Source organism: Zonotrichia albicollis, chromosome 5, assembly GCF_047830755.1.
Source record: "Zonotrichia albicollis isolate bZonAlb1 chromosome 5, bZonAlb1.hap1, whole genome shotgun sequence".
NCBI classification, from domain to species: Eukaryota; Metazoa; Chordata; class Aves; order Passeriformes; family Passerellidae; genus Zonotrichia; species Zonotrichia albicollis.
Window position 1 is genome coordinate 44,103,825 of NC_133823.1, and position 20,963 is coordinate 44,124,787.

At 39.1% G+C, this 20,963-nt stretch overlaps 1 protein-coding gene across 3 annotated transcripts in view; it reads left to right on the plus strand.

Annotated features, from left to right (window-relative positions):
• Positions 1-19,740, plus strand: part of TEC (tec protein tyrosine kinase) — a 43,800-nt gene extending 24,060 nt beyond the window's left edge. For 2 of the 3 annotated variants that reach the window (XM_005490035.4, XM_074541530.1), the window contains 16 exons: positions 5,175-5,276; positions 6,268-6,349; positions 7,854-7,982; positions 9,360-9,400; positions 9,862-10,043; positions 11,000-11,065; positions 12,774-12,828; positions 12,992-13,071; positions 13,612-13,745; positions 14,538-14,612; positions 15,315-15,486; positions 15,649-15,865; positions 16,401-16,465; positions 17,394-17,512; positions 17,849-18,006; positions 18,659-19,739. In XM_005490035.4, the coding sequence (XP_005490092.1) occupies positions 5,175-5,276; positions 6,268-6,349; positions 7,854-7,982; positions 9,360-9,400; positions 9,862-10,043; positions 11,000-11,065; positions 12,774-12,828; positions 12,992-13,071; positions 13,612-13,745; positions 14,538-14,612; positions 15,315-15,486; positions 15,649-15,865; positions 16,401-16,465; positions 17,394-17,512; positions 17,849-18,006; positions 18,659-18,736 (1,755 nt within the window). In that variant the 3' untranslated portion in view covers positions 18,737-19,739. Of the gene's footprint in view, positions 1-5,174; positions 5,277-6,267; positions 6,350-7,853; positions 7,983-9,359; positions 9,401-9,861; positions 10,044-10,999; positions 11,066-12,773; positions 12,829-12,991; positions 13,072-13,611; positions 13,746-14,537; positions 14,613-15,314; positions 15,487-15,648; positions 15,866-16,400; positions 16,466-17,393; positions 17,513-17,848; positions 18,007-18,658 lie in introns of all 3 variants that reach the window. The other variant, XM_074541531.1, reaches the window with a different exon arrangement.
• Positions 19,741-20,963: the final 1,223 nt, after the last annotated feature.

Genomic DNA, 20,963 nt, shown 5'->3' on the forward strand with positions numbered 1-20,963 from the left:
AATGAGACATGTTCATATGTCAGCATTAGAAATTACCTATATAAACTTGTGTAAATCTGATTGCAGAGCACATGGGAAGCTGCTACTGTGTTGAACAGGCATTGGTGGCTTGTTTCCAGATTAAGAGCCTGTCTTGAATGGGATGTCCTATTCTGCATTTTAGTATTTTCACTACTGATACTGTTGTTGGAATAGAAGCTTGTGGAGTTCTCAGGTGAAATAAAACTTGGAGCTGCAAATATTTTGACAAATAAGTCTAGAAATCCATGTGGTATATTTCGATTAGGTATTAGGTGGGTTTGATTGTTGCTCTTTTAAAAAATTTATCTTGTATTTTGTTAATTTTATTTTATTTTAATTTATTTTGCAATACAGTGTGGACAAGTAAAAAGGCAGGAATGCTGAAATGTTCAGATACAGCACAGCAATAAGTAGCCAGAGAATTTATTTTTGTGCTTTTCAGTCTCTCCAGTGCTGGTCATTGACATCTGCTGAGCAGCCAGGCCTTGGTAATGGATTCTCAGTTTCTTAATCTATGAGACAGGGTTTGAAACTTTCTTCTTCTTAATTATGTCTGTATTTTTTCCCCTTTAAATTCCTTCTTGCAGACAGATATTGGATCAGGTCAGACTAGATCAGAATAGTAATCACCTTTCACTTTTGCTATCAATTCTAGCCACTTCCAAAAGGTAAATGAAAATACTTGATACTTGCTTTTCCTAATAATTTAAAAATATAATTGAAAGGAGAAGAGCATTTTTCAATGTATTTAACACACTGGAAAATATAGGAATAGAAAATGTGGCCACCTAGCACCTAGCTACAGGAATTATATTCACATAATCCGTAATTGCTTGCCTCAAGAGGGAACTGCAGAAGTATCCAGTCAGTGCTTCTTATTAATAAATGGCAATATTATGAAAAGGAAAAAAACCCAAAAACCTGAAAGCCCAGCCTCCCTCCCTGCAAAGAACCCAAAAATGAAAATACCCATACATTTGGCTCTGGAGCATATTCTATCAGAGCAGCTGTCTGTAGGCAGTGTTGGCTTAGCCAGGCTTTTTGTGGTTTTGCAAAGTTGAAGAGACACTCCATAAAAGGAGATAAAAGTGGTGCTGTGATGTGTTGCTCTTGTGAGAACCCAAGCTCCATGGTCACATGCTGATGACCTCAGGATTTCCTATTTGGGGGTAGGCATGGAAGAAAGAAATAGTAAGTACATCAAGGAAAGAGAGAGCATGGGGGAGACAAAAATCTAGACATTTCTTGCAAGCTGCGCTGACTTATGCATGTTTTCATTGAGGCTTTTTTTTTCCAAATCTAACATTCTTTGTATTGTTTAACAAACACCCCCACATACACACACACTTCTGCAGGGGTAAACAGTGCAATATGTTCATCAGCAAAGAGGAAATGCGCTGAAGAAACATTTTCATCTGATAGTGAGAATATGGGCTTCTGTAGCTGTAAAGCATCTGTATTTAGCAGAGGAGGAATTCCAGATGTACAGAGGATCAGCTGTTTGTACACTTATCTAACACTTGGGTATTTCTTGTGTTACTGTATTCTAAGATTATTTTTTAAAGAATTGTGTAATCCTGTATTTGTTCCGTATCTGACAACATAGGTCTAGTGTTATCACTTCTTCATATTACTGTTTAATATGCTAAAATAAGGAGGAATAGCTTATTCTTTTGAGATTGTATGGAAACAAGACTTGGTCATACCCATTGTGAGCAAGGAGCAGGACTTCTAAAACTGTAAATCAATATTTTGAAACATAGGTAAATATGAAATGTGTACAGCATTTTGAAAAGCTTTGTATAATAGTTTCTGTATAGTCACTTCCCTTTTGTTATTTTCAGAAAGAAGATACATTAAAAAAGAAAACCCACACCAAAACTCCGACCTTTAGTGTCACTTTGAAGCACATATTTTACCTATTTTAGGTTTTCCTTATTGGGATTTAGTATTTTTATTCCTTTATTACTGTTCTAACCATATTTGCTTCTATAGGCCTCCCTCTAGAGGCATACATTTATCTTTAGTAAAGGAGCAGACCAGGTTTGATAGATCCCTGTGTTTCACTGACCTGTGATTCTTCCAAATCCTCTCTGAATACTTGTATCCCATTCAGAGAGCATGCATGAATGTTCTGGTAAAATACTGCTACTTCTACAATAAATCTATCTTTTTTCTACTCTATTAGCCATCTTCCACCTAAAAAAAAAAAGAATCTCTCAAAATGTCCCTCTGCTTCCTACTCTTCAACATTGCATGATTAGCCATTGCACTAATTTTGGCTCTTTGTAGCTTTTCTTGTTGGAAAGAGTGGTTATGGTTGGATTTCTCAGGGCTGGCTCATTCCCACATCTCTACTTCCCAACTGCTTCAGGGCTTGAGCTCTGCTTTGATTCTGCATTTCTGCATTTCATGTTTGCTGTACAGCTGGGTGTAGAGCCCATAGAACCCATTTGCCTGGAGAATAAATGCAACACAGTTATGGTATGCAAGATGTCCTATTATTATAAAAGGAAATCATTTAGGTAGGGAGGAGAGAGAATGGCAGTGGTCTTTTTAGCATTTTTCTTGAGTCATTCTTTCCTGCTTCTGTGCACCATAGTTTATATAATGAGTAATGGTCAGCTAAAACAGAGCTGCACACTTGGCATTAATAACTGTTGCTTCTGATGTGATCTGGAAACGTCTTGAGCAGTAGATTTGTTTTTAATTTCACATATGCAAGGGGGGTTTTAAATCTATAAAATATAAATATTTTCTAAATATAAATGCAAGAACGGAAGAATCTTTCCTGACATTAGGTTTAATAAGGTGGATTGCCTTGTAAGGTGGGTCAGCTTTGTGTTAGCTTAATTCAGCATCTTGTGATGAAGCAAACTGAGCCACTCTTAATCAAGAAAGCATACAAAGGTAGGAATTCGGAAATACAATTACTAGAACGATGTGCTGTACACTAGGGGATTTCCTTTATGTTTTTCCCCCAAATGTTAGATGGTTATCTAGTTGGGTTCCAGTCCTTTGTCCTCCTGTCAGTGTCCTCTGAGTGAGCTCCCTGAATGCAAGAATTGACATGAAAATCTATGAGCCCAGAAGGAGGGTGATTCAAGATAAAATAATAGTGTGTTCCTCTAAGGGATTTCGGTGATTCTGGACAAAAACCCCCTCCAATGTGTATTGTCTGTCTGTCCTGCACCCTCAGTTAACCAGTGGGTGGGATCCAAGCAGTATGGGCACCCCTCTGGACACAGAAAGCAGGGCAGATAACTTACAGGAGTGGTGTTTCTTCTTTGCCTGTTGTTGTGCAAGAAAGAATCTGGAGAGGCGTCTTCAGCACAGTTATGTGGGTGTTGAGTTCTGAGGTTCATGAAAAAGCTGATCTTGTTTGGACCCTCCTGTTCTGCCTGGGCTAACCTGGCATCCCTGAAACTGCCAGGCAGCCACACAGTGACAAGGAGAGGGAGAGCCAGTACTGCCTGCTCTGCCAAGTGGTGTGGATTTCAGTAACAACTTTTGGCTTTTGCATAACTTTAGGGAGTCAATGTTCAGGTAAGGGGATACCATAGAATGTATTGAGTTTGGAGGTGACCAACATAAACAAAAAAGTTAAAATGATTTTTTGGTAAAAAATCCAAGGTTGCATACTTAGGACAAAATTATTTTTCAGTGTTACTTGATAAATCTTTGTAGTGCAACTCACAGTAATGTTTATGTTTTACTTTTTTCTTTATGCTTGGTTTAAGTGCCTAATTCCCCCATATATTCCCCTTACAAAACCTACCTTTCTTGTGTGTGTGTTGGTTTTTCTGGTAACAAATAGCAGTTGCAGCTTTATCTGAATTTATCCCTTGTCATTCTTCCTGATGCTGACTATGATGTACATGCATTTTTTATTCATGTTTTCTCTGCGCTAATCTATGTAAGACTCAGAGTGCTAAATGTATTTTAAGTGCTGATGAAGCTTCATGGGTAATTAACTGTAGTGTTTCTAGGGTGATGGAATCATAACTGCTGTGTTTGAAGTTGTTCTTTGCTTCCGTTGGCAAGGCTGTGTTTTCCATTGCTTGTGATTGTACCAGACTTCTGCTATTTGGGCTAAAATTTCCATTCCCAAGAGAGGAGCTGAGTAAGGATTAGCAGATCTCAAAGAATTCAGTAATTGCTAATTATTTCCACATTGTGTGAACAGTGTCAGTCTTTCATAAGATGTACTCCGGACTGGACTGGATGTTCTGGATGTGCTTGGCAAATCAATTTTTTTGATGTGTATTAATTCAGTACCAGCCGTGAGCTGCTACTGCTATTTTTTTGTTCTGGATTCCAGTAGAAACTTCCTCTCCTATTAGAGATTTGGTTGTCCCAAAAGTGAGAGGTGGCACTGTACAGTCTTTCTGTGGATTTCAGTGTGGACTAAAGCCCAGTACACCTTCCTCTCATTATCAGCTCTTCTTCCAAGGGCTGCCTCTCCAGAGTGTTGAGCTACACTGTCATTACATGCACTGTGTAGCACCTGCTGAGCACCTTTGCCTTTTTTAAAATGCTCATAATTATCAGTGAAGGTGACTAAATCTCAGATTTAGTCTGTGCTTTTGACTTTGCTTCTCTGGGCTTCTGCTAGCCTTGTTCAAAGAAGTTCCTTCAACACAGACCCCCCCTTTAGTCCAGGGTTACGCCTGCATCTTCTGCCTTCTGTCTCATCAGGGACTTGTGTTGCCTGTGTAGCATCCAAATTTCTCTGGAGCCTTAGTGGAACACAGCAGAAGCCTCCAAATGGGGGGAGCACTTCAGCAACAGAGCAAGGAAGCAGATGAGATTATACCAGTTTTATTCATAAACTCACCAAGGGGAAAGCACTTTTTTTCTCTCAAGTTATTTTTTGTAAAGAAGATTATATTAAGTTTGCAATCACATCTGATTGGAAACTTTCTATATAAAGAATTGGTACTTTTCACTAAGCAAATTTACTGTACTCAGTGCATTTTCACAAGTGCAGATCTTTATGCTTTCAGTTTTCAGACAACTTCTCCAGTTAAAGTCACATAAAGTGAAATCACTATTGTAAGTGGGAAAGAAATCAAGGTGTCTCTGCTGAAAAAAAAGATAATTAGATAAATTGGTTATCTTTTAACGAATGTTTTCTTTCTTTTCTCTTATAGAAAAAGTACAGAAAAGGTTCTGTGGATGTTTCAAGGATCAAATGTGTAGAAGTTGTAAAAAATGATGGTATTATTCCATGTCAAAATAAATATCCTTTTCAGGTATGTTTTTTAAATATAAATTAAAGTGCTCTTTTCAACAACACCAAGTCATTTGGACATAACAAATTTAATCTAAAGTTACTGTCAATTCCAAATAATGAGCCCATTCTCTGTCTCTTTTGGGCTGGTAGGAGATAATTCAGGATCAGTGGTTAAAACACATCCCCTGCAAGGGGGATCTGCTGCCCTTGCAGTCCCTTGCCTTGGGAGGTGGGCCACAGACACTTGGTTGTTTTCTTTTTCTCACCCTCTCAGCTTGAATTTTGACTGGAAACTGCCTTGCCCTGTTCTTCTGCTGGAACAGGAGAGCTGACAGGCAATTTACCAGTCTTCATTCCTTCACATTAAATTAAATCTAATTGCCATGAAATTATATAGGAATAAGAAAATCAAAATAAAACTTGTTGGTTTTTTTTTCCTGTTTCACTGTGAATTGAATGGAAATGAAAACAGAAAACAAAGTGCTTAGAGGGGAAAAAGAAAAATGTGGGGGTTGGATGCTTACTATTCCCTCCTTACTGTAGAGAGAATGGTTGGAGTGAGGAGGAATTCCACTGCTGGAGAGGGGCAGCAGTGACTGTGTTCCATTTTTGCCACAGCAATACTCTTTTTTCTGCCAATACAAGCAGTGGAGATATACAAAAGAGTCACTCCAGGGCAATACTGAATCAGATGGGAGAATGTCTGATTGCAAAGTAGCTTTCATTCATTAAACAGAAGGGTTTTTAGAAAAAGCACAGTGAAGAATGAACAAAGCAAAGCGTGAAGCAAGCATTTTAAGGAATACTGACAAGATAAAATACCATTACAAAATTCTTCCTAATTCTCCGGAAAACATCGTATCAGAATAATTGCACCTTAATAACCTTTCCCAATTTCTGTATTTCTTGCCTGAATACATTAATTTTGCCAAATGCAACAGTTATTTGTCTTACTCTGTTTCTTTAGGAAGAAATGAACGTATTTTGATTATTTCTTTTCTCCCCTCCAGGTTGTATATGATGCTAATACACTTTATATTTTTGCACCAAGTGCACAAAGCCGGGATCAGTGGGTGAGGAACCTGAAAGAAGGTAATGGGAACTGCTTGTACTTAAACCCTAACATAGGCAGATAGCCTTGCCTGAGCTGTCTGCATGGGTTGGACTTAACTTGGTGCTGTGTTTTGAATTTGTGGCCAAAACGGTGTTAAAAACATACCAGTGTTGTGGTTGCTGTTGAGCAGTGCTTGCACAGCATGGAGAATTTGCCTTTTTCTTCCTCATTTGCCCACACACACTGGGGGTGGACAAGAGGCTGGGAGGTGACACAGCCAGGACAGCAGGCTTGGTCTGACCAAAGGGATATTCCAAATAAAGTTGAGCTCAGCAATAAAAACTGGAGTAGAGGAAGTCAGGGATAAGGGTTTTTCCTTCCCTATTGGCGGCTGCACAGGGGCTGGCTGGGCACTGGTCTGCTTGTGGGAGATGGTGGGTGATTTATTTTACATTACTTCTTTTTTTCTCTCTTTTGGTTATTAAACTGTTTTTATCTCAAGCCAAAAGTTTTTACCTCTTGTTCTTTCTATTCCTTCCTGCATCCCATTGGGTTGTGAGAGTGGGTGAGTGCATGCATGGGTGCTGAGCTGCTGGCTACATCAGCCCACAACAAATTACAAAAATGAAATGGTAGAGTTTTTGCTGCTCATATCTACCAATTTTAATTTTTATTGGACCAGCTCATTGCTTGCATACGCAGGGTGTGGTAACAGGTACTGAGAGCCTCAAATGCTCAGACTGATCTAGTTTGATTTTGTGAAGTGCAGCTGCAATCAGAATTTGACTCTGCTTTTGCACAATGAGTTAAAAAGTTTATCCAAGCTAGCTGATGGCATCACTGGAAAGTTTTGTTTGGATGTAGCTAGACAACACTGTGGGCCTTAAGCTGATGTAAAATGATAGGAGATATCTCTGCTGAGATGTGATTAGATAGTTGCTTTCACAGTAAGTAAAGGTGTTTTTTTTTAATTTGCCTCTTAATGCCCTCTCTCACCATCAGGTGCTCACATTAATTACAGGTGGTCTGTAAAGTAATAGGAAATTATTTCTGGGCTGGGGTCAGGGGGCAAGGAGCAACCTCTGAAACTCAGCAAGCCCATAGCATGGGGTAAGGAGCCTTCCAGGCCAAAATGATGAATTGTGCCACAGAATAGAGATAAATATCAGCTCTCTTTTCCTCCAGAACACTGTTTGTAGATGAATTTGAGTCCCTTGCAACAGCAACAAAGCCTACACAGCTGCCTGACTGATCCCAGTGGTGCAGGGTCTCCTTTCACTGATGCACCAAACCCCTGCTAGGATGGTTGGGGACGGGGGGGAGTATGGCATACCCTTCTGGAATTAAGTTACTACCTTAAACATATCCTCTGTGATTGTTTTATCACCTCCATGTAAACTTGCAAGAAGAGATGCCATGCTAAAGTAAGGGCAAGCAAAGATTATGCCTCATGTTAAAGATATTGTAATATGTATTAAAAACTACCCTCTTGCAGACTTCTTTTATTGTATCTTTGAATGAATGCTCTTTTTCTTCTTGTAGAAATAAAGAACAACAGCAATATAATGGTAAAATATCATCCTAAATTCTGGACAGAGGGAATTTATCAGTGCTGTAGGCAGACAGAAAAATTAGCACCTGGCTGTGAAAAATATAGTCTTTTTGAAAACAGTAAGTACATACGTTTTCTTATGAAGTTCTTCTGGTACATTTTTCTGTATTTTTATATGATCCTATTGTCCCACCTGAATGCCCTGGCTATTAGGCAAATTTGTAGAGCAGAGTCAATCATTGGTACTATGCCTAAAGTAAGACAAAAATAATTACCAAGCATTCTGTAAGAAATAGAAAAGCCAGCAAAATATCCTTGCAAAAAAGAAAAAAAAGCTTAGCTAGATTTGAAATAAATTATTGAAGTTGCTGAATTTCATCTGGTTTTTTTCTCCCATTTGAAACTTATTTGACCAAGGGTTTACCTTAGACTGAGGATAAAACCTTATGGTAAAAAGATTCAGCTGCAAATCTTGCCAGCTCTTCAGTTATTTATTGAAACCTCTGCATAGCCATATGAAAGAATTATAACTGCATTCCATTCAGTATTCCTACACCAAGCTAAAAATGATACAACAAGATTTAATATATTTACAGACACTGGATATCCTCAGAGGTTTGTAAATGCCCCTGTGCTGAGCCTGGATGAGCTGTGACTTTTTCCAGGCTCCAGACTGCAGGTTCTGCTGATTCAGCAGTGGATGCTGCACTGTGCACTGCTGTGGCCCTGCAGTATTGTCCCTCAAAGGAGCTAGTAATTATTCAGTCCTTGATTTGAGGAAAATTCTCTTGTAGGGAAAGAAATTGAGCCATTGCTTATCTCCCAGTTAAATCTGTGGCACCCAATGATTTCTTATGTCTGCACAGGCAGTCAGGGGGACCTGGGCATTTAGTAGCATTAGAAGACTTGCAGTACAAACAGGGGCTCATGGCTGATCTGATTCAGCAAAGTGAAAAGCATGATGATAGCTCAACGTTTTAAATGCATGAAAAAAGCATTGCGGGGAGGGAAAAAAATTGGATCTGAGACATGTAATAAGAAAATACCTACAACTGTTATGCATTATTTAGCAAGGCAGGGGTCAAGGGCTTATGTATTTTAAAAGGGCAGATGTTAATACTAACAGACCTTTAGATCATCATGCTGACAAGAACACAGCTTCATTTTCTTATGCCTTTTACATCTCTATCCCTTTTTTATTTCTCACAAATTTTTGCATCTGAGGACCGTTTCCGAGCTCTCTGTGGCATGCTCTGGTGTGCCATAGATGTTGCCAAATCTGTGGTCAATGTAACCTGCTGGCTGATTTGGGGTGTTTTTGCAAGAATATTTAATCACTTTTCCTATAGCTTAATTGGAGTTGTCTTTGCTTTCTGAATTTCTAAGCCATACTGAAGTCTTGTTCAAGCCTAATCTGAAATTTAAACCTTTTATTTAATTTTGAGATTTTTAGCTAAATGAATAGGCATAAATCCTCTCCTGTGCTTTGTTTCTAGATGTAATGAGATTGTCCTCTTCAATGCCAGAAAAAAGTGCGGTAGGTAGAATCTTTAAAATAATGAACAGATAATTACTGCTTTTTGAAACAGCGCTTACATTTCTCAAAATGCTTGCTGTATGCTGGAGCAAAGGTCTATTTCTGAATGCATCAATTGGCAACATGCTCTATCTCAGGGTGAAAAAAATCCCACTGAAATTTAGCTGCATCTGTTAGCTGTGCCTGTACTGCTGGTGGAAGATGTGGGCAAAAAGCAAACGCCAGCCAGCTTTGCTCTGTACTGGCAGCTGCAGGGCTGCAGCACAAACCAGCCCCATGGATGGCACCTGCATGGTTTGCCTCCCCAGCCCCAGCTGCCCCCCAGGCCTAGCCCAGCTTTTGCCTCCAGGATGCACAGGTGGGATGGTAAGGGCGAATGGGGCGGGAAGGTGGAGCAGCGTGGGACGACAATGATAATTTATAATGGTAATGATAATTTAACAATGTTGTGTTGTTTTCAGAGAAGGCCTCCCCCACCTGTTCCTCCAGTTGAAGAAAATGGGAATGAAGAGGAGGAGATAGTGGTAGCAATGTATGACTTTGAACCTACAGAACACCATGATTTAAGATTAGAGAAAGGTGAAGAATACACAGTGATTGAGAAGAATGACATTCATTGGTGGAAGGCGAGAGACAAATATGGGTAAAAATGAGTTCCTTATTTTTTGTTGTAAAGTTTAAAAGTCTGTTTTCATATTGTAGAAGTTCATATTGACTATGTATCAAGAAGTAACTGTGTTAGACTCTACATTATGCCTAGGCTCTGAAATCTCATCCATGCATTCTCATGCAGAAACCAATTTTTAAAAGGGCAGTACTCGACAGGTAGATTGTGGGACCCAAGTGCAAAGACGGTTCCAGAACTGGAAGCCTTTCCAATTATGTTTACTTTCCAACTTTATAGTTCCACAATTAAAGCAGTTCCACAATTAAAGCACCAGCCATCCTTTAAAACCTCACTAGACTGGTAAAGTATTCCCTCTTCCCTGGGGAACATCTCATTAGGGAGCAATATGGTTAACATTTAGCTCAGCAGGCTCTAACTTCCAGACTTGAATAATCATCATTTTACTTAATAGCTGGATCATTAGGGACAATCTTTGAATAAGTTGAGAGAGAATTGCAGTGAGATGCTGTAATGACTACAACTTCACATTCCCTGTATTAGAATTTTCCCTGCGGTTTCAAAGATGAAAGTTTTCATATTTCAATATTTATCAGGTTCCTGTTGCCATATGTTATGGGTAATTGTGAGTTATCAGCCTGTCCCAGGCTCCACACATATTTCCCCTGACTGACAGGGCTTCTGAGTGCAGAAGAGTGACAGAGCAGCAGAGAGTTTCTCACTTTCCTTCATCCCTTCTGCTGTTTTCTTGGACACTTTTGCTGCCCATGACACTTTTCTAGGGGTGCTGAAAGTTAATGTGGGAATGCCGATGCAGAAAATTAGTTTTTGAATAATCAGTAGTAGGGTGGGTGGGTCATGAATTAATAAATTACATTGAGAGACCTCTGATAATTAGCAGAATGCAACAACTGTCTTCTAGGCATGCAATTTCACATGTTTTCACTCAGATGATATATTCTACATTTTTTTAGAAAACAAGGATATATTCCAAGCAACTATGTAACAGGAAAGAAGTCCAACAACCTTGATCAATATGAGTAAGTTGGAATACCATAAAATGAAACCTATGCTTCAAGAATGACAATGTATTTTTAACATTTTGAAAGCAACTGTTCAGCTAGAGGTTAAACTTAAGCAACTGAAATAGGCATATATTTTTTCACATTCTCCTCATTGGTTTTGTTGGTATTTATAATGTAAAATCAAGTCAGCAAGACAGCCATCAGCCTGTGGTATTTAGGCTATCATGGTTAAAGCAAAATTCCCCTCCTAATTCTCTGGTAGACAAAGGGAAACTTTGAAGGAAATTTACCCATTTTAAGTGTGCTAAATGTTGTTTTAATAGTAAAGTGACATGTCTGTCCAAAGTTTGTAGCAGTAAACACTAGAGGAGAAAACAGTGAAAGTCACTCCAAATAAACATAAAAGCTTGGATATTTTGGAAGCTCTAGTTTTCAAGAAAATATGTAGTTCAATGCATTTCAGTGTAACTTAACACCTATAAATGTCTAGCTTTTTTTTTTTTTAAATACTTTTTCCAGTTGATGTTTAATTAGGGAGTACTTATTTAAGAACACCAGGGTAAAATTTAAGACTATAGTCTCCAGACCTATTCTTGATGCTCAAACATCATTGTAGGATAAACTGTTATGTCTGAGAATTTAGGACATACTTCATGACTTTTAGATAAAATTGAGCTGTCAGAAAATAATAAATAAAGCCAATGCTCAAAGCTATGTTAGTAGCTCCAAATCTTTACTCTTGGCTATATATGGCTCCTACTTGCCATGTTTTGACAGAATACAGAATTTCATCTGGGATTTTGCCCTTAGCTTGACTAGAGGGAATTCTTTGTTGCTTTCTCATCTTAAAAGCTCTTGCTAAGAGCTCTGCTCAGCTGTGGTCTGGCCTGCAGGGCTTGCAGAAAGGGAAGGAAGGAACTGCCTTATCTGGTCCAGAGACTTTGTGCTTTTACCACCTTGGGGCCAAAATTCTGAGTCTCTGTGCAGTCCAGGGAGCATTGCTCCAGGTCATGTACCAACTGCAAGAAACCACTGTCTCTTGAGCAGGCACAATCTGATTAAAGGCTGCTGTGCCACTTCCCTGCTTGGTTACTGAAATAACAGCGCAGATCAAAACAACTGCACCCCTCCATTTGCAAACTGCCTGGTTTTCCTTTTTTTGTTGTTCTCTGTGGCGGCTGACATGCTGGTGCTGCTGTAGGTGCTTTAAGCTGCCCATGCAGCACAGAGCTCAGAGATATGCAGCCATGGCACTTAATTCAGAGTTTCTGTCTCAAGTTTCAGCCTCCCCTGTGCTAGGTGGGTCCTGCCTGGGAGCCCAGAGGTGTGGGGTACTGAATGGCAGAGCTGTGTGGCAGCAGCTCCACGGGTGGTTCGACCGGTGTGCGGGCAGCTGCTTCCCAGGGCTGCCAGCCTTCCCCTTGGGCTGCTCTTCACAGCAGCTGCTGCCATCAGCCTGGGTGTGTTGGACAAGTGTTTTTTCCAAAACGTCACTTCCCTGAGTTTTATGGGCTTTTGTGGGATGGATTTGTTTCAGGGCTTTTTTTATGGGACAACTGCGCAGTGTGGTAGAGACTTATTTTTGCATGTTATCAAAGGTTCAATTCTTGATCTTCATTTATCATGAAATTATTTAATCTCCAGCTTCATAACACTTTGCTTACAGCACTTTAGGCAAATCATGCACCTTGAGGAAGTTTTATTTACTGATGTTGTGTTGCAGGTGGTACAGTCGAAACCTGAACAGAAGCAAGGCAGAGCAGCTCCTCAGAAATGAGGTGAGCACATCAGCCTGGTGGTATCAACTGTGAAATTCACTTTAAATAGCTTCTTTAGTTAAAACAGAAGCTTATTTTGGCAAGTGCATATCCTGGAACCAAGAGAAAGAATCATGTTGCTTAAAACCAGTTGCTCAGAACTGTCAATGCGCTTGTGTTTTAGGATAAAGAAGGTGGTTTTGTGGTGAGAGACTCCAGTCAGCCTGGCCTGTATACTGTTTCCCTTTACACAAAATTTGGAGGGTGAGTTTCTGTTTTCTCTGCACACCTTGTCTCATCTGAATCTGTTTGTATCTGTATCCAAATTCATTGACTGGGGGAAAGCCAGGACAAGGCTCAATAAAGAAATGGGCTGCTGATGAAAAAGAGAGGTGACTAAAATGAACTTCTCAACTCCATGGTTAGCTCCCATTTGGTTTAATCCAGCATACACCTTAACCCCAACCCACAGCAGGAGGATTTGCTCTCCCACCCCATTTGGTCTCTTCTCTCCTGCCAGCCTGCATTTGTGTCTGCATGTGTGAACTGGACTGGGGAACTCACTGGGCTGAAAATTAACCTTTTCTGGGTTAATCTTCAACTTGGTTTGAGCACTGAGATGAAGGCGAGTCGCCAGTTCTTTGGATATTTGATATTCAAGCCATTCCCAGAGCATGAGGTGCTCTGCAGCTGTGCTGGCCCTTTCAGTTTACTTTTCCTTGTCAATGTGCTCCTCTTAAAAAAATTCACCACAAATTGCATATTATTACTAATTGCTATTGTTGGTTTTTTTTTTTTTTTCAGGGAAGGTTCATCAGGAATAAGACACTACCATATAAAAGAAACCATGACATCACCAAAACAGTACTACCTCGCAGAAAAACATCTCTTTAACTCCATTCCAGAAATAATTGAATATCACAGCCATAATGCAGCAGGTAGATGGATTGGATTCTTGCTATCACTTAAGGTTGATTTTAAAAGGAGCTTGAGACATTTTATTGTTTGAATGAAATTTTGGGGGGATTTGTGGATCCTTCCTTTTCAGGGAAGCCATGAAACACTCCAGTTTCACATTATTTCAGTAATGACAGTAATTTGAAAGGTTTTGTGCATGTGTGTATGCATACATATATGTGTACATATGATGTATAAAACGTTCCTTCCCCAGAGTAAAAGAAGAATAGTTGTATCAAGTCAGGAAAAATTTTCCCCTTAGCTCCACATAGTGTTTCTATCAGCTGCCTGTAACCCACAGTAGATGGATAGGGAAAGTACTTCCCCAGAACACTCTCCAGGCCCTACCTTTTTACCTGCTGCTCACAGCCACTTGAAATAATCTAACCTTCCCATACAGCAAACAGTTGAGGGGAGCAGTAATGTGTTGTTCAGAAAATCCCTACTCCAGATCCATAGCTGATGGCTGATGCTAATCTCTGCCCTCTGTATGATGGAATGGGGAGAGGATAGGAATTGAGTTCAAGGCACAGATACTAATACTTCTTTTTTCCAGGTCTTGTCTGTGCATAAATCTCACTCAAGAGCTATAATTTCCAGATCTTTGCATCAAACTCAGACAGCTCAGCATTTCCTGATGCCCACTTGTCATTTATTATAACTGATTTTTCTACATATTCTTAATTGTAGTCTGCAGTGGACAAGAGGCTGAGTTGCTGCCTGGTGCTGTTTCAGAAGTAAACTGTGTCTTTTGAATTGTCATTGAACCTCAGGTCTCGTTACCAGGCTGCGCTACCCAGTGACCCCAAAGAGGACGACAGCACCCACAACGGCAGGATTCAGCTATGGTGATTGCCTGTTATCTTCATCTACACTTATTCTAATCATTTCATCTATGCTGAGATGCTACAGTACTTTCTAAAAGTTTTGAAAAGATCTCATTCTGTGCTTTGATTGGCTATATGAACTTACACTGGTCCAAGCTGTACTTTCAAGACCCTTGTACAGAGTATCAGCATGCAGAGGCACCACGTGCCACTGGTGCTCACGGGGAATTTGGTTTTTTCCTCCATATTTTCTGCCATGGATATCTTGAGCTTTGCCTTATTAGAGAGCTATGCCTTGGTTCCTTTGTTAGTCTCCAGACTTCTGACTCAAACTTGACCCTTTGATCCTTGTTGAGGGGTTACTGTTTTAAAATAGAAATTTAGAATAGCCATTTTTAAAGTGTGGTGATGTGAGCAACTTCTTTACATTGGCACAACTTTGTGGTGGCATTTTGTTGAAATCAAATCTGATAGTATCAGTATGTAATTACTGGCCTCAGGAAAGTTTGAATTTTCACTTCTTTATTAGTCAAAAACTGCTTAAAGGTCACGTCCACCTAAAAGTTTGTTTTGTGAAGTACAGAAGTGTTGAGTTTTCAAGTTAATTCTCAGACATTTTCTACCTAAATTACTTAATTTGCTACTAGTCCACTTTCTCTTTCCTCTTCCTTATCCTCTACCAGCTCAGTAGGTTCCTTAGCTGTTTGTTAACTTTTTTTACAGAGAAGTGGGAGATCAATCCCTCAGAGCTGACCTTCATGAGAGAGCTGGGGAGCGGCCTGTTCGGCGTGGTGCGCCTCGGGAAGTGGAGGGCCCAGTACAAGGTGGCCATCAAGGCGATTCGGGAAGGTGCCATGTATGAGGAGGACTTCATTGAAGAAGCTAAAGTAATGATGTGAGTTGTGTGCTTGGCACTTTGATTTCCAGTCCTAGGCCTCTGATGCTGTATACTGATTATAAATAAACTCTGGGGGAGGTGTTATTTCTGCAGGTTTGTGTGCTGGAGGACTAGCGCTGCATGGAGGAAGTAATAACGACATGATCTCAATCTTTTCAGGAAGCTAACTCATCCTAAACTAGTTCAGCTGTATGGTGTGTGCACACAGCAGAGGCCCATCTACATTGTGACAGAGTTCATGGAGCATGGCTGCCTTCTCAATTACCTGAGACAAAAACGGGGAGTTTTGAGTAAAGACACTCTGCTTACGATGTGCCAGGATGTATGTGAGGGAATGGAGTACCTGGAGAGGAACAGCTTTATCCACAGAGACCTGGTAACGTCCCATTAGGCAATACAGTCCTCTTTGATCTTTTATTTTTGAATGTACCTATTCCTTTTTGACGTGGTCCAGTTTGTTTGCAACTGCTTCTGTTCTTGCAGAAAATTGAGTGGATGAAGTTGGCTCTTTATGGTCTAATCAAGTCTCTAAAACTGCTCTGTACAAAAAATCATGAGAGATTTTTCTCTCCTAAGAAAATGTAATAAAATCTCTCTGAAATATTTATAAATAGTAGCAATTTGCACTGATATAACAGCCTATCTCCTTTCTATATTGGTGCCATTTTCACCACACATTAATCCCTTGAGATGATATTTTTTTCCTGGTTATCTTTTACACAATAGTGTAGTTGTGAAAATGGTACTATCAAGAGGAGATACACGTGTACTTTTTATAATGAGAATACACCACTGAATGTGGTAAATGGCTTAACTTGCTAAGCAATGAATACAAAGACATGATTAGATTGCTGTAATTTGTCTGCAAGAGACTCCAAGTTTTCATCCAGCTCTAACCATTCCCATTGCAGGCTGCCAGGAACTGCTTGGTGAGTGACTCAGGAGTGGTCAAAGTCTCGGATTTTGGAATGACAAGGTATGTGTGAGTGTGCAAATGCAGTTATGGAGATTTGGGAAAATTCACCTAAGCCTTGTACTTGGGCCAAAGGCAACAGACCAAGCAAAATGGCATACAAAAATGATCTTTTTTGACCTCTTCTTTTTGGTTTTTTGGGGTTTGTTTTGCCTTTTTCTTTTCTAGTGTCTTTAATGCTTGCTGGTTCTGTGTTGATTTCCTTACTCATTTTAAAAAAGACAGAGTTTGTGTTTCAGAGAGCAGAGCTGCTGCAGAGATAATAGTTAAACTGTATTTTGTTAAATAAATGTTAGAAAGAGGCTGTTCAGTGAGTTTGGGATTCTCTTGGGATCGATGTTTCAGAGTTGTGCTGGCTGAAGGGCTGGGAGACGCTGAGATCTGGAGGGGGTTTAATTTCCTGCCCTTGTTAGCACCTGCGTGGGTGATGTGTTGGTGAGGCAGTGGTGGGAACAGCTCTTCCAAGAGAGGTGTTAAAGCACCGTGGTTTGACTTTTGCCACATCTCTGTGCTGCTGAGTTTCTATGTCCCCTGACAACTGAACTCAGACTGGCTGGTGAAAAACAGAACATGAAATTTCTGCTTTTCCTTCATTTTCTCTCATAATAGAGACATTTAACTAGCAGGTGGCCTAGACCTGTGTTGTATAGCTAATAAATCATAAGAGAGGACTCTGGGGTAATATGAAAAATGAACAGTTGTGGCTGAAGCAGTAGTACTGCCCCAGGGAAGCTATTTTTATCTTGTGATACTAACGCCCATGGCCATTAGGTGGCAATATGAGCTTCTAGTACTCCAATCCAAAGCTAAATTAAAATTTGCAATTTGGAGACTGACAGAAGGATATCAGAAGGATATAATGTCTCTCTCTTTTTCTTTTTTTCTTTTTTTCTTTTTTTTTTCTTGTTTTGTGTGTGTGTGTGTGTTTTAGGTATGTCCTTGATGACCAATACACAAGTTCTTCAGGGGCTAAATTTCCTGTGAAATGGTGTCCCCCAGAAGTCTTTAATTACAGCCGATTCAGCAGCAAGTCAGATGTCTGGTCATTTGGTAAGATATTCATCATGGAAAGAAAGTGTATTTTTTATATTTTATCAGCAGCAGTTAAGCTCTGGTTATTGGGAAGGATTCAGACATCTGAGAAGAAGCTCAGAGAAATCATTTGCCATGGTTTTATTTGTGATAAAGTTCCAGAGACACATTTAGTTCTGTTATTCATTAAAACCCATGCTACTAGAATAACAAATTTTCAGTGATGACACATGTGAAAAGTGTCTAGAATATGGATCTCAAACTATTTATCTATCAGAAGGCTTGAGTCCAGGGCTCAAAATAAACACACATATGTTTAAGAAGTTATTTATTTTCTTTTTTTTTTCCCTGCAGGTGTTTTAATGTGGGAAGTATATACAGAAGGAAAAATGCCTTTTGAAAAAAGCTCCAACTATGAAGTGGTAACAATGGTTAGCCAAGGACATCGCTTGTATCGGCCCAAGCTGGCCTGTAAGCAGATGTACGAAATGATGATGATGTGCTGGCAGGAGGTATGTATTCATATACATCTATTTAAATTTTGTTTGGTCTTTGAATTGAAATAAAGGTTGATCTAGAAACGGCAGTTATGTTCTCTAGAGCAGCGTTCTGAGTGCATCCAGGTCTCTCAGCTATTCATGTGCAACTGAACTAGAGCTCTGATAAGATAAAACATTGAAGAAATTTCTATTAAATAAATGAACTGTCAGATTAAGTATGTGAAGGCATTTAGTAACAAAATTAAATAATTTCTTATTTCAGAGGTCAGAAAATACAGCTGATACAAAAGAGGCATCAGAGAATGACACCCAAAATTCTTAGGAGCATGAACAACTAGCAGAAAGAAAGATTGGAGCAGTTCATTGGGGAGAGTGGGAATGGGGAAGAAAAATAAAAAGGTGTAAAACTATGCAAAATATTTTATTATATAAAGAGTGTAGTCCAGCTACACCTATTTATGCCTTTTCAAAACATAAAGAAAAGTGTGGCTTACTGAGATTAAGTGATACATCCCAAAATCCAGACAAGGAAATATTTTTACATTTAATACCTAATGAAATGCTAAATTCCTCACCAAAGAATGATGATATGTGTAGTAATTTATCAAAATCAACACAACTTTATTGATTTCTGATCACAGCTGTGCATGCTTTTTATTTTTAGAAACCAGAGGAACGCCCAACTTTTGAAGAATTGCTTCATGCAATCATTGACATTGCAGAGGGTGAAGATGCTTTTTGAAAAATGGCAACAGCAGCACAAGCAGAGAAAATCAGGCTCTTCGCAGAGATATGTGCCTTCATAGTTTCTTTTTAAGAACTTGATCCTGTAAGCTGTTGGGTGCTGCTAAATAAACAATGTGGAGAACCTGTAATATCTGATGCACTCCAGAACAAGGAGAATTTTCCATAATGTCGGGAAATGAGCACAGTATCTTCAGCAATAGTAGCAATCTCTGTATTTTCTCTGAAAAGTCAGCATAGCTGTAAAGTTTAGCTCTTTATGGAGGTAGAAAATGTGGCCAAAGGCCAGGAACCTCATTTGTATTTAGTAGGTTGGGTTCATGTACATACAGTCCACGTTTCTGGGTTTCTCTTTACATGGGCAGTAGCATTAGTAGGGATTTGCATGCTTAAAAATGGAAGGTATCTATAAATGGCTTTTTACTGACACTGAAATGTTTCCAGAGATTCTCCAGAAACATTCTTTTTCTTGGTTGATGGGTGTTTATCGAGAAGATGAAATGCACCTCTTTCATTTGCACATAGTAAGTTGTTGCCAGCTCAGTTTAGCATAACACTCTAAAAACTGTGCTTCATGAGCTGTGGTATGCCTGGAGTCATTGTAAAGTTGGTTTACCAGAGATCTCCCATGCTTAGTCTTCATGTTGCTAATGAAAAATAAGTCCAAGATTCACCACAACTGGCTGTGAGTGAACCATAGTACCATGTTTTGGATTTATTATAAAATTATTTATATGCTGTATGTACTGTAAATATATAAATTGAATGCATTTATTTATATAAAGTGGGGGAGTTTTGTTTTGAAATATTCAAGTAAAAATTTGTCCTTCCTTCACTTAAACACACAATTCTATACAGGGAGCTGTAAATGAAAGAAATTCTCGAATGTGTTTAAGGAGGGCTCGTGTTTCTGTCTGTTGTCTGTACATACAGTGATCAAACTTTTGTTCATAACAGGAGATATCATACTGCATGTGTGTGTAAATAAACTGAATGTTAACTATTGTTTGGAACCAACTAATTTGTAGCCTATAATTTACTGTCAATGCATCATAAGTCAAACTAATTGTTCACATTAATATGGCATTATGGTAGGGCATGTATATATATAGATATGTACATATATAGATATATACACTTTGGTGTATACATACACTCTCTGTCTCTTTAAATATATATATATATATATAGTGGAATGAATACATGTTTAAATGAATTTGGCCATGATGAAATGTTCAGCATTACCTGAACTTTCCTTGGAAGTTACATGCCCTGTCCCCTCTGCTGGAGGCTAACATCTCCACAGTCTTACTGAAGCCTACCTCAGTTAACCTCACTTTGTAACAGTGCATATGAGGACTATTTGTACTCTTGTTTCACTGTAGTCACCTTCTAAGGAGCTCAATTGTTTTCATTTTCTGTTGCTACTTGTGCTGTTGTGCCATGTGTAATAGCAAATAGATAGCACCAAAAGTTTTTTTTTTTGCAAGTAGTCAGAGAGAAGTATCATGAATTTAATTTCCAATGAAGTTATTAAGAGTAACCATAGTTAGCTTAATACATTCCATCATTCTGCATTGGAGTATTCCAGTAATCAATTTTAGAGATGTCCAGATTTCCACACTGCTTTGCCTAATGTTTGCCTTTATGTTCAAAAGGAGGAAGCCTCCTCTTTTTTGGAAGAAGTGCTTTCCTTTTCTCCTGCTATTCTATTGAAAAGCTGCAGGCTGCCAGAAAGGTTCAAATGCCTATTTCCATCATGACAAAGTCTCAAAAGATTATTCCAACCATGCAAACTAACTTGTTAAATTGCTGAGTCCAAAACCATTCTCCAATCGATACCAACAGCAAGCATTGTTGAAAGGGAAAATCTAGTAGAAAAAGTAGTGGAAAAAGAAATGTGGAACATTTAAGGTAAGCTTTCCTTCCCTGACTCCTTCTTTGAACCGCACTTTTTCTTAAGATCCTCCAAAGTATGGTGCTGCTAGCTCTTTCAACAACACATCATGTCATAAGTAATGTTTCCCTTAAAATCCAAATGAAGCTTAGGAAAATCAGATTAATTGTTTGCAATGAACCTTAAGCCTATTTCTTTGCAATAATTAAATATTTATCATTAATTTATATTATAAACCACAACCTAATTGTGTGAAGGTTTGGCAGCAGTTTTCTCAGTGAGATGGGTGCTTTGAATCTGAACCTTTCACTTGCCTCTTCCCATTACC